This window comes from Haliaeetus leucocephalus, unplaced genomic scaffold, assembly GCF_000737465.1.
Source record: "Haliaeetus leucocephalus isolate CR32 unplaced genomic scaffold, Haliaeetus_leucocephalus-4.0 Scaffold161, whole genome shotgun sequence".
NCBI lineage: Eukaryota > Metazoa > Chordata > Aves > Accipitriformes > Accipitridae > Haliaeetus > Haliaeetus leucocephalus.
Window position 1 is genome coordinate 849,532 of NW_010972597.1, and position 13,623 is coordinate 863,154.

Below are 13,623 nucleotides of genomic sequence, written 5' to 3' on the forward strand. Positions count from 1 at the left end.
CAGTCATGCTGTTCAGGTGGCTATGGGTTTTTTTTCTAGCTAAAGTAAATGTGACAAGCCCTTGATCTGATCTTTCTAAAGCAGAGTGGGTTGGTTTTGTTCCCTCTCTGAGCACTCGGGCTGTCACATCTGCATTGCACGTTTCCTTCAGGTTTGTTTTCGCCACTTCGCTGATGTGATGGAAGCCTGAGTGTCACAAGACAGCAGCTCTGTGTTATTTTAATAAAGACTAGGATGTAAGCTTTGAAAAAAACCTCATGCTGAAGACAGAAGCCTTCCCTTTGATGTTCATTTTGATAGACTGCACTTCATAAGAGGGAAAAAGGATCTTGTTGCAGGAACCCCAGGCAGTTTCACAGGGAAGCTGCCCTGACTTTGGCGCTGCTGGAGTGATGTAGAAACCTGTCTTATTTTCCAGGCTGGGACTTTCTGGACTTCAGGGCCAACCTTATGAATCCCAGTTCATGTGACGGAGCTGGCAGACGGCTGACCACATCAAGTGCTTGAAGAGGGACTCTTGGCTTATCAAGCAGGCTGTTGTGTTTTGCAGCATCTTAGTACCTGATTGGGGCGTAGGTTGTTGTCCCAGCTTCTGGGTTGTGAAACGTCAGCAGGAGGAGGGAGGTTGTGTACCCATCCAGGGCACTGGCCCCAAAGCAACCACTTGTCAGTGGGCAAGAAAGCAGCTTTTTCAGACCCCTGCCATGAGCCATCCACAGAGAGCAGCAGGTTTTGCTCTCTGTTCCCCCACCTGCTGCCAGTTTGCAACCCTGTGTGCTGCTGGTTGCAGTCTGGCTGTTGTGGCTGTCACAGATTATAGGAAAAAAGGCTGGAAAAAACCCTAAAGAGGAGGGCTTTTTACAGTCCTTAGCTCAGGATGGCCCAGCTATGCCTAAAATCATTCCTGGCATAACCTTCTTTCAGGATGAGCAACAAATAGGATTATCTCAATTTGAAGTGATGCCCTGGGGTTCCTTGTGCTCATCACTGCATCAGATCTGTCTCCATCTCTGTTCTAGATGCACTTCTTAGCAATCTGGTTTAATTTCAGTAGCAACATCAACAAAAAGTGACACCAGCACAATTCCTCGCATGGATGGGGTTAGGCTGATGCAGTGGTGCCTTGTCCTGGCTGTACTTCCACAGCCAAAAGGGTACAAAAATAAAGGACTCCATGCAAGGACCACACTGCTCTGCAGAGTTCAGGTACACAAACCTGCCAAGAAGTGCTAAATTGTGTAATTCAGGATTCAGCACAGGGAGGCTCAGGTGGTCTGTGTCCTCTTCACTGCTGTTTTAAACCCATGTTTAAATCCCAGCCTGCCTCTGCTTGGGAAGGTTAGGAAATGGTTGGTGCCATGTAAGAATCTACACAGTTAAGGCAGCAGAGTTTTGCAGAGAAAAAAGAGGCTGTGCTGCATGTGCTCCAATAGTGGGATAATTTATTTATCGTAGCCCTGAAATAAGTGGATTTCAGCCAGAAGTATCAGTCTTAGGAAGAGGATACGACCCCTGCATCATTTGCAAGCTGCTTCTTGCTGCTGGCCATGTGGGATGGGACCTTTAGAGAGGGATGTCTTTCACCAGAGTTGTCTGTTTTTTAGGCAAAGCCTGTCTTTGTGCACAGGGGTAGCCTTGTCTCTGCTAAGGTCATGGGAGTGCAGGGTGTTTAATCCAGTACATGCCAGCAAAGCGGTTTAGGATGAATCAGGGATCTGTATGGACTGACACAGACCCCCAAGAGCGAATAATCTGCTAACGCTGGGGAGAGCGAGCAGATGTTTGTCGTGGCAGGGTCGGCTGAAGTCAGGTCTGCCCGCAAATGCCACAGGAAAGAAAGAGGGTTGTGCCTGGGAGCTGCAGGGTGACTTCTGTTGCTGTTTTTTTGCCATTTTGGAAAGGCAGATAGCATTTTCCTCTCCCCCAAAAGCAGCCCTGGTAATAAATGTAAATGTCGCCCCCTCCCCCAACACATTGTCTTTAGGATTTAAATTTGCTCCTGCTTTGCTGCTGAAGCTCCTGCAGACCTGCTGGCACTCCATCCGGCATAGCCAAGGCTCCAGCTGCAGGGACAACAGCTGAGTTGGGAGCAACCATTATCTATTCAAAAACAAAACCATGCACAACCAAGTCCAGGCTGTCAGATGTCTTGCATGGCCATCTCATCAATCAGGCGGCTACATGGTGCAAAAAACAAGTCCTCTTCTGTAGGGTGGTGGTGGTCATGGTGGTGGTGGTGGAGGCTTCACCCACCACTCCAGGTGAAGATTTTCACAGTTCAGCTCCCCTGGTGCATCACTGGTGGAGGAAGTGAAGGAGCCCTTCCTCTCCAGAAGGATCAGTCTTTGAGGCCTAAAGGAACTGAGGAAGGGGGGCTGCTCCGCACTTCAGGGTTTTGTAGATGTATGGTGGGTATACGGAGAGGCTTGACACTGAAATTGCCATGCATACCCAAAACTTGGGCATTACTTCCGCAGTCTCTTCCTGGTGGACCATGCACATGGCTGAGAAGCTAACAGTGACAGGCTCCAAAATGTGAAAGTGAGCTGAAATATGTATATTCTGCTTTAAAAAGCCAACCCACCCCTCCCAAACCCTTTTGAACTTCAGTGTCTTAACTACTGCAAAAAGATGTCGTGTGTTTTAAGGCAGTGACTCCACCCCTCTAATTAAATGCCTGGAGCACTTGGTTGGGTACTTTTCAGAGGAGATCTCTGATGCAGGAAGATGGAGCTCAGGTCTGTACTTTTATAGTCTTCCCCATCCCACCTACTGGAAACAAACTACATGGGGAGGGGAGAGATGGGGATGGGGTGACGATGGCCTCTGTGCCACAAGCCTTGTATGTTAAAGTCTCAAGAGGGAAGATGATCCTATGGCAAAACCCAGAGCAAGTTTTTAAACACCATGGGTTCAGTCCTTGGCTCTGACACAGCCTTTCTACACAGCATCTTGAGCCATTCCTTCGACCACCAGCATCTCCATTTGTGAAACGGGATGATGTCCATTCTTCCTGCCCTGCATTGGTCTGTCAGTCAGTCTGCATGGGGCATGGTGTAGGTGCTCTCTTCCCATCAGTAAGGTCTGAGCGGTTTATAAGAGACAGAAGATGGTGACCTTGAGGGTTGCTTTTTTCTTCTCACATGGAGCAGGAGTTGCCATCACCTGCTGTCTTCCCAGCATAAATGCTGCTTTTAATGGTAACTTCCCTGTTTTCCTTCAAGTTTCACAATGAAGGAAAATTGCTCATTTTAACTCCGTGTGACTCACAGCTCTGAGGTTTTATCACTTTCACATCTGGAGGCGGTGGGAGGAGGAAAGCCCTTGGATAAATAACAGGGAGACATTTCAGTTCAGTTCCATCTCAGTGTGTTTTGTAACTCCCCTGTTCTGTCACACTCTCATGCAGAGAAAATCATTAGAGACATTAACTATATGCCAGTGAGGGTTGCATTCATTAAAGGACAACAATACCAGCTCTGGGAATTCAAAACAAAATCACTTTCTTCCCACAGAGCTCAGCATCATCTTCTACCTTGGCAGCTGTCAGTCATTCTCTCCTAATCCATTAGATATAAATAATTTTTTCTGAATTGGTGATTTTATCTGAATTGGTACATCCTCCAGTTTCTTGATCCTATCTCAGCTTTTGCTTCGTGAAGTCACAAGCGCTTGTGGGAGCCAGGCTTTCGTAGGCACCTTACCAGTACCACTGTGGGGATGTGGTTCATCTAACCCCATTGCTTTGTGTCTCACGAGGCATTGTACTTCTTTCGTCTTGATTTAGTGACTCTTAGGGAATGGGAATCTCTTGTTCGTCTCCTTGGTCTTTCAGCCGTGGGCCTGAAGCTGTCCGCACGGCACAAAGGTTTGCTGCCCTCCAGAAACACCTCCTCAGGTGAGCTTGGACGAGTGGAGTGGCTCCCCTGGGTGTGCAGATGGTGAATTAGTGATGTCCAGCTTAAAATGTGGAATGTGTTGAATAGAATGGTGGCTTCTGTGGTCACATCTTGGTGGTGAGATGCTTTATAGGGGGCAGCTCTTATTTGGTGCGTACAGAGGGGAGGACAGGATCTTGCAAAGGATTTCTGTAGGGTATGGTCCTGGCTATGCATTAGACCTTCAAAGCTGGTGCTAGGCAACACCTGGGGCAGAGCAAGCATTTGGCAAGTACTGAGAACTGGATTTTAAATGTTTAATGTCCATTCTACTTACAGGATCAGGATACATTACACTGATACTTTCTGTGTCCGCAGAAATACTGAAATATTTACCATAATGGCATGAAAAAGTGTTCTAACACACGTCTAGCTCTCTTAGTACTACATGGTGGTCTTGGCATTTATTACATAGCTATTTTATACACTAATTTTGACTGGGATAGTGGTGTTATTTCTTTGCTGTCCCCTAGCCTGTCTACTTGAACCCCACCTCCTGTCTCGTCTCATGTTAGCTCTTTGGGACAAGAGCCGTTGTGACTGTGTTTTGCACTCAGTAGGTGCAGTGCTGCCATGCAGATGGTAACGAAACAAGAGCACGGGTCTGTGCTCTCAGAGGCTGCGAGCCCAGGCGGGTTGACAGTGCAGTGCCATGGTTATGGTCTTTATAACCTTGTGCATAGGCTGGCATTAAAAAGTCAAGCTAGAAGTGAAAAAGCTGATGACACAAGATGGGTCAGAAAGGAAAAGTAACAGGAGCAGATGTTCAGCTTGGTGTAAGAGATGCAAAGGCAATTTGGTAGGACCATGTCCAGGAAACCTTCTGCTAGGATCTTGATGCTTCCCTGTGAATTGCGGGAAGCAGAACGCCCTATGGAAAAAGAAGACGGATTTTGAAGGCAGTGAATGCATTTGTACCAGGCAATGCCAGTAGCTTCAGTTGGTTGCCTGGTTGGGCACTGCCCTGCTCAGCCCTAAGCTCATTCCCATGACTGGGAATCCAGCACCTCTGTCCCCTCCCAAGGAATTGCCCAGTCCCGAGGGATCACCATGTCACAACGTAAATCCCCTCCGTGGCTGGAGCTTGGGCACGTGCAGCAGGTCCTTCAGCATACCCCAGGGTCCTCAGGAACCTGGGGGAGTGCCACAGTTGGCTTTGTAGTGCATCTGCAAGGAGTTTCATGGGTAGGGTGAATGAAAGGGTGGAAAACATTCAGAAATGAGGCTTTTTTTCTTTTTTTCTGAAGCTTTTTCTTTTAATGGAAGAAGTCAGGGATGGAACAAAAGCTCTTTTTTCTGTTTTCCATTGAAATTTAATGGTCTCTTTAGAGAGAGAGAGAGGGCTGTATGTCAAGAAAAAGGGAAGAGGCATCTGTGAGATGAAGTGAACACGTGGAGGCAGGGACACATGCACATTTGTCCGCAATCCCCCTCCTTGCTTGAGGAGTACCCTGCATGTTCAGGGGAGAGCCCTTGGTGTAGCCCACAGCCTCCTTTGCTACTTGTCAAGCTGCAAGAGTTGCTGTGGATACGTGCCTGTGGCTCTCATGGTAAGGGCTCTCCTCTCCAAGGGGAAATGTATTTTCCTCCCAGTCCCTGAGGATCCAGGTGAGAACAGCCATGCCAGGTTAGATCAAAGGCTTCCAAGCCAAGGGTGCTATGTCTGGTCCTTGGAGAGGAGTCCATGGGCAGGCTGGTGTGCATGGAATGGGACCGCTGTGAAGCACCTGAGATGTCTCCATGTATAAAGGTACCCGTCCAGCTCTTCCAGTAAGGTTCAAAGCGTGAGATGTGGCTTGATTTTGACTGAGTAGGTGTCTTTGATGGATGCAGGTGCTCAGCTCATCCATCAGATTGGAGATGCCCTCACTGCGCCAGCACAGGCAGAGGAAGTGATCGGTTGGTGTGTCCGCTCAGGTGGCTGGTGGTCCACAGCAGCAAACCATGGAGCAAATCTGTTCTGCCACCAGCAGGACCCACTAACCTTCAATGTGTTTCCCTCCCCACAGATGTGCCGGCGAGTGTACAAAGGGATCCCACTTCAGGTGCGAGGCCAGGTCTGGTCGCTTCTGCTGGATGTCGAGAAGATGAAGAAGGAGAATGAAGGAAAATATGAGGTACAGGCTCTTCCTGGCAAAGACAATGGGAGCAAGGTGATGGGGAGGCTGGTTTTGGTGGGGCTTCACCAGCTGGTCGGACCCGTGGCGGATGCAGGTGTCTCCATCTCCACCAACATGGGCAGGAGGGAAATGGGGGACCCTACGGGGATGCTTTAAGGGGCAGGGGTGGGCACCCAGCCCTGGCATCCTCCCTTGCAGGGTAGCAGCGTGCTGAGCACCCTACAACATGCACTGGTGGTGAGACCCAATCTGTTTGTGAACTGCTGCGACCTCTGAGAAGGAAGGGCTTAAAATTAGCGAGGGCTGAAAATGCAAAGGGTGTAGATTCTTTATCCATGTGTGTATATTAGGCTGGGCCCTTTTAGTATGTTCTCCAGCTGCTTTCCCTGATATGCTGCTTCCATTTATTCTGCTGGAAGGTGCAAGCAAAGATGCTGTCAGTGTTACTGCATCCTTAGGGCAAAGATGCAGGGAAGAGGAGGGGGAAGCGTAGCAAAGGTACTGCTCGCAGTTCCCTGAACTCCCTGGAGTGATGCGGAGTAGCCACGAATACCCTGAAGCGGGTAGGTGCTGGATGGGAGTACCCCAAACCTCTCCATGTGCTTGAAAATTTCACTCGGGGCATTTTGAAATGCACAGCAAGGTCAGAAGCCTTAAACCAGCTTTAAACCAGGTCATTAGTCGAGAAACCAAATTAAGGGTGAGGTGAGGGCAGGTCTTGCAAGCTTGGGGGGGGGATTTCTGAGCACAGGGTCCTGGCTTACACTTAGATGTGCAGCTGGAAGTTGACTGGCAGTGTTGGAAGAGCTTGGATTAAAGTGGCTTCTTTTATCTTCCATCTTCAATCTTTTTATAACTGTCTTGAAAGTTTCTGTTAAAAATCAAATAAAAATCATTTTTCTATTAAAAACACTCATCTTCTCTGCAGATAGGAGAAAAGTCTGCCTTGTGTTGCTTCCTACGAGAGCACTGCATGCTGCAGGCTTAGATTCCTTGGTATAAAATAAGCAATTTCTGTTTCATGTTTTGCAAGAACCCAAGTGACTGGGCTTGCTGTATTTTGTTATTTTTTATTTCAGGTATCTCGGCTCCTTTACACTGCCTCTTTCCATATGTAGCATGTGGAAGCCCTTGGTTGATAATTAACTTCTTTTCCAAACTTGTGTTATGATCTAGTTTCCATCACATACCCAAGAGAGGATCAGGGTGTTGTGGAGACAGTTATGTTTCAGAGGCAGGAGGTCGAGTGTTGCTTCCAGCGGTGTTTCTAAAAATCCCTGCCTATTAAGCAGGATGATGCTAACGCTCATTATAGTTAGTAAAGCGTAGATGTTAATAGCGAGATGCCGCTGGGATGGAGTCACGTGCAGGGGCTTCGGGAAGGCGGGCTGGGCTCATGGCAATAAGCAGAGATAACAAAGCTCTCCCAGCACGCAAATTCTTATCGTCCCCCCTCCCTTGAAGCTGTGTTGCACAGGCAGGGAAGCAATCCAAACAAATGAAAGTCACAAGGAGTTTATCTGTACTCCAGCGGGGTCTGCAATAAACAGGAGCTTCAGGGCTAATAGGCTTTGCTGGATGCAACCCCCCTACAAGCTCATCTTAATCTACCTCTTTTTTGGTGCCACCTGCCGCTAGTAATTAGCTCTCCCCTAGTTTCCTCCAGAAGAGGCTCAGTGCAGGTCTTGGATGAGGGGTTTTGCTTTCAAGAAGGGACTAAGCCTCAGCCCCAGCCCTGTGTCCTGGAGGGGCTGGTCCCAAGGCCACCCCATTTCTCCTTGGGGCATGAACCGTGGCACAAAAGCCTGGCTTTTGCATGTGCCTTGAGTTTTGAGCGTGCCACCTGGCACATGCCAGGTGATTTTATCTTTTTTTATACCCACTGCTCCCTCTGTAGAGGTGTTGCCCCCCCCTGCGCTTGGGCTGGCGGAGGAGCTACTTTTCCAGCCACATGGGATACCTTGCTCCCCATGTCCGTGTTACCTCCGGAGGGATGCGATTAAAAAGCCTGGTCTAGTTGCTTCCACAGTGCTTTATCTTATCCCAACTGTTGTCCAAGTCCTCTCTGTGCAAGTCTCCAAGTCTTCCTCAAGGCCGTGGCAGCTCAAGGCCGATGCTGCAGGAGGCCAGAGGCCACACTTGGTTTCAATGTGGTTGTGATGCTCTGCCTCCCTGAGGTTTTATAGCCACAACCAGGGGGCCTTGAGGAGAGCTGAGAAGGCGGCAGGAGAAATGTGCTGGCCGTGGGGCAGAACAGAGGCATCCTGGCTTTTACTGCTGCTTTGTAAAAGGTCTCTGGGATGGGACCTCCAGCTTCCCAGCCTCTGCTCTGCTGCTGGCTTGCAGGGCTCACGGCGCTCATGAGCTCGGGAGAGCATCTGTGGACCCCCCCAGGTGACTTAAACGAGGGAAACAAGGAGAACAACCCATCCTGGGCTTCTTGTTTACTATCTGCAGAATTAATAAAGCCTCCATATGTGCATGGAGGTGACAAAGTGCTGTGCAACCTACCTGCTATTCAGGTGCAGTGATTTAAAAAAAAACCCAAAGCAGGAGTTTTTACAGTTTTGGGGAGATTTCTGTGTTGCCAGGAAAACAAGAGGGCCTTTAGCAGGGAAATTTGAACTGAAGTGACCTGGTGCATATGAATAGTCATCTTGTTTCAGGTAGTTTGTCTGCTTTATAGAGGGCAAGGAGCTGTAGGATGCAGAAAGCACAGTATTTACAGCAGGGAAATGATGTTGTTCATCAGATCTTCATTCCATTATCACTTTTACCCTCCCTTGTCTTGTGCAGGCAATAATTCAAAATAGCCCCTGCGCTGTTGCTCCTCCATACAGCTGCTTTCAAGGTTGGAGTTAATATTCCTGAGATGCTGTGACTGCCCTCAGCGCTGGCTGTGCTGGACACATCTGGATGCTGTTAATGACCTTTTGGTGTTCCCCAGAGCTGATGTGGCCACCTTGAGAGGTCAACAGCAGCCTGGAGGCACCTTGTATCAGGCTGAGAAGCATTCATAAGAAGGCAGCTGCTGGAGCAGATGATTAAGTATCTGTGCAGATGTGCTATTTTCTGTCTCTTATGTGAGCAAGGAGGGGTCCTGACCCTGGGCTCCAGGCAAGCTGGGCTTGCTGCTCATGTCTGCTGCCCCTAACCTGCTGGTGGATCTCAGGCTGCCTGAAGACAGCCACAAAATATATTTTATTAATGCAATTAATCCTGGAGATATTAAAGAAGGAGGGCATGATCACCAGCAATATATAAAGGCTGTGAGATGAGGTGCTTGGCTATAGCATAATGGTCCTTGTCTGCATGCACAGGGCTGAGTAGTGGGTTCTGAATGGGACTGCTGTGGGATTCGTCCATGGAGCATCTTCAGCTTGGGACTCTGAGGGCACAGTTGGTTGAGGTGGGCTTAGCTTTGGTTTGAATTTCCTTTTTTTGCAGTGGGCCTCAGTCCTTTATCTGTGTGATGCTGCTTTAAATGATTAGCCAGCATGGGGGGAACATGGGGATTCTCGGCTTTGAATTTAGCTTCTGTTCTGGACTCTACCAGTTCCTTAAAATTTGCACCAATCCAAGGGAATACCCCAGAATTGCTTTTCTAGTGGAAACTCCTTAAACCTAAGATGATTCTCTTCTGCAGGAGAAGTAGTAGTTGGCGATCACTTCATAGAGTCCATCTTGTTACAGTTTGAACTTGATTATGACTGAGCCTCTGAAGCACTCAGGGACTTGGTGTGTACATCCGTGTGTTGGTTATAGGAGTGTGTCATTCCTTAAATGCCAGCAGAGGTCTCGATGCTGTATGACAGCCAGACTGGGTACCACAAAGAAATCAGAGTGGAATTTAATTGTAAAAGTTCTAGATTCTGAAAACTGGGTATCTGCATCGGAAGGTGGGCAAAGGCTGGGTTGGCAGCTGCCGCTGCCATAGTGTATGAGCATGGGGTCATCCCCTTCTCCCTGGGCCAGCAGCACAACCGAGGGGCCTGGGATTCACCTGCAGGCTGCAGATAGTTGCTCGCTGCAAGATGGCAGTGTCCCTGAGTCATTCTGCGATAGCTCTGTGCAGCTCATGACCTGCCACTCCTGTGGTAGGAAGCATGCCATCTCGCTGTGTGGAGGGAGGAGTGGGCTGAGATGGTGTCTGACTCCTTCCTCTTCTCTGCCCCTCTCCCTTCCAGCAAATGAAAGAACAAGCAAAGAGCTTTTCATCAGAAATCAAGCAGATAGATTTGGATGTTAACCGCACCTTCCGAAACCACATCATGTTTCGGGATCGCTACGGAGTGAAGTGAGTACGGGAGGCTTTGCGCAGCTGTACAGGCATCGGTGCCGGTGGGTGTGTGTGGGATGAGCTGGATGGGGTGGCCAGCAGCCCACTGGCTTGGACTGGCCACCACCCCCCTGGCTCAGAGCAGCTCACAGGAGACTAAAGCCACCTCTGCCTGCTCCACAAACCATCAGTGCATGGTACAACCCACAGATGTTGGGCTGCTGATTCTCTCTTCGGAGAGGTCCACACTGGACCACGTTCAGCCCCAGTTCTTGAGCCAAGCATCAGCCTGTTGCGGTGCCTTGTCCCCCAAAGTGCTAGGGTTGCAGTTGTAGAGGGCTTGGTTTGGGATGGGTGGGATGATGGGGTGTGTCTGTTGGGAGCTCCTGGGATGGTGTGGACATGGCCTCCACAACAGATGGGGTCAGAGAGGTTTGACAAAGTGGCTTTGTCACTTGGATGAGTCACACCTGGCTGCCCTACACAAACGTAAAGTCTGCAAGGAAGCCTGCACTGCGTATCTGTATGGTGATGACTCCTTTAGCAAGGAGGGAAGGGAGAAAGGAACCTACTCATAAAATGGTGGCAGTGCTTTCCCCAGGATGTATAACACTGGACACCTGGGTGGTTGCAAGTCTATTAAAAACCCACCACCACTCCAAACCCGAAGAGCAGGTGTGTTGAACAGAGCATGTGTAGGTACATGCTTGTCTCTCCAGAAGACGTGCTGAAGGAGCAGGCTGGTTCAGCCCTGCTCCGTGGGGCCACTGGTGACTCCCCCCTGAAGGAGGAGGTCCCATTGCACGTCCATCAAGGTGCTTTCTGGTTCTGTAAGCCCTGCTCTTGCAAAATGCTTAAGTACCAGTTGTCTGGGTGTTTTCAGAGCCTTTGCTCTCCGTGCGTACGCGTTGGTGTGCATACGAAGCTGGAGACCTCGTGCTCAGGTGTTTTAATATCCTTCTTTCTCCCCAGGCAACAGGCACTCTTCCATGTCCTATCAGCATACTCGGTTTATAACACCGTAAGTAGTAAGTTAGTCCAGTTAAAGTGAATAGCATTGTGCTTTATGTGTATATATATATAAAAAGATTTTTAAAAAGCTTTATATGTATCTATATATGTGTATACATGTAGATTTGTGTGTGTGTGTGTGTATATATATATACACAGCCCCACATTTAGCCAGTGGTAATTCCAATTTTAAGTCCTAATACTTGTTTGTACAGACAGCTGCAAGACTTGCAGGCAGCACAAGTCTTTGCACAGTTGTTTCATACCCTTGTTCATTTTGTCACCTGGTAAATGACATCTGGCAGATGCAGTTTGGGCAAGTGTCAGCAAAGAACAAGGGATTGCCCTTTGGCTTTCCAACAAGACTAGCCTCCTGGCTGAAGGCCCATCATGTTTCTGACTTTGTCATACACTGAATGGCATCCTTGTTGAAAACACTGATTTATTACAGCGAACCAGTCATTTTTAGCTGAAGGGCACAGGCAGAGTAAGCCTAAATTAGCAGCTGAACCTACTGCCTCCATCTCCAGGAGGGGACAATTACCCCAGAAGGCACAGAAGATGCTCAGGGAGGGAGTCAAGGAAACAAAGACCCTGTCTTCCCTCATACCAGATAAATGCTTTACCAGATTTATTTGTTCTTTAATTACTTCAGTGCTCATGTGGGTGAAGGAATCCAAAACAGCATCATAGCCACATGCTGTTTGTCATCCCGTTCCTTGAAGTAGCTGCAGGCACCTCTTGTATTGGGGTTTCTGTCCCTCACCCTCCAGGCTTGAGCAGGGCTCGTGGTGGGCATTGCCTGCAAGCCCCTCACCTCCCGCTGGAGGACCTGCTTAAGCGGGTCCAGAGGAGGCCATGAAAATGATCAGAGGGCTGGAACACCTCTCCCATGAAGAAAGGCTGAGAGTTGGGGTTGTTCAGCCTGGAGAAGAGAAGGCTCCGGGGAGATCTTATTGTGGCCTCTCCATATATAAAGGGGGTTTATAAGAAAGATGGAAAGACTTTTTGCCAGGGCCTGTAGTGACAGGACAAGGGGCAACAGTTTTAAACTGAAAGAGGGTAGGTTTAGATTGGACATGAGGAAGACATTTTTTACAGTGAGGGTGGTGATGCATGGGAACAGGTTGCCCAGAGAGGTTGGGGATGCCCCATCCCTGGCAGTGTCCAAGGCCAGGTTAGATGGGGCTTTGAGCAACCTGGTTTAGTGGAAGGTGTCCCTGCCCATGGCAGGAGGGGTGGAACAAGATGATCTTCAAAGGTCCCTTCCAACCCAGACCACTCTGTGAGTCAGTGACATGGTAGATGCTGTAGACATATGGGTGCTGTGAATTTGGGCATAAAGGATAAAGACCTTGAAATGGGGCAAACCTTGAAAGAGGAGAGGGAGGCAGAGGCAGCCTGACCTGCTTCTGCAGCTTTAGCATCATGGTGGGGTCTGACGGCATGGCAGCACGTGTGCCCTTCTTGGGTCTTGCAGGAGGTGAGCTACTGCCAAGGGATGAGCCAGATCGCAGCCATCCTCCTGATGTACTTAAACGAAGAGGATGCATTTTGGGCACTGGCACAGCTGCTGACCAACCAGCGGCACGCCATGCATGGTAAGGCTGGGGTGGGATGCAGATGGGGGCTCTTGTGATGGGAGGGAAGGCTGTTTAGGTTGGTCAGTAGAGCCTTGTTTCTCCTCAGGTACTTGTTTAAAGTGGGTAAGGCTTAATTATGTGCCGATGCAACCTGACTACAGAGCTGAACTTCACTCTTGGAGGCAGACAAGCTCATCAGAGAAAAATGTGGTTTATCGGCACTGAGCTTTAGTGCTCAGTAATTAACACTTCCACAGAGGTGCTATCTTCCCTCTGGAGTGCCTTGCCCTCAGCAATCAATTAACTCAAGGTTATGAGTTTTTAAACAGTCTCACAGAAGTACATCCAAGAGCATCATGTAATGCTCTGTTTTTAGCATGCCATGAGCTACATGCCCTTGTGTTTTTTGTGGAGATGTAATTCCACCAAATGTGCTGGATTATTTTACTTCAAACACATTAAAGATCCTTCTGTCTTACTTGTGGTTAACAGTAATCTATGCACAGAGGGTTATTTCATGAGCAGAGGGCTAAGCATCATGGCATGATAACTCCAGACAGTCTTATATGCATGTCCTGTTAGATTACGGGGCGCTGCACAAGGTTGTGGTGTTCAAACATCTTCAGCTTTTCTCTGAACCTTGGTAAGCACCAAGGTGTGTTCAGAGAGGTCTTGGCCAAGCCAAGTCTCAG

General features: G+C 48.8%; 1 protein-coding gene across 5 annotated transcripts in view; it reads left to right on the plus strand.

Moving 5' to 3' along the window:
* The window catches only part of LOC104828685 (USP6 N-terminal-like protein), a 73,950-nt gene that overhangs the window by 46,962 nt on the left and 13,365 nt on the right, over positions 1 to 13,623 (plus strand). For all 5 annotated transcript variants that reach the window (XM_010562549.1, XM_010562553.1, XM_010562548.1 and 2 more), the window contains 4 exons: positions 5,948 to 6,055; positions 10,246 to 10,355; positions 11,310 to 11,358; positions 12,829 to 12,949. In XM_010562549.1, the coding sequence (XP_010560851.1) occupies positions 5,948 to 6,055; positions 10,246 to 10,355; positions 11,310 to 11,358; positions 12,829 to 12,949 (388 nt within the window). The remainder of the gene's footprint in view (positions 1 to 5,947; positions 6,056 to 10,245; positions 10,356 to 11,309; positions 11,359 to 12,828; positions 12,950 to 13,623) is intronic.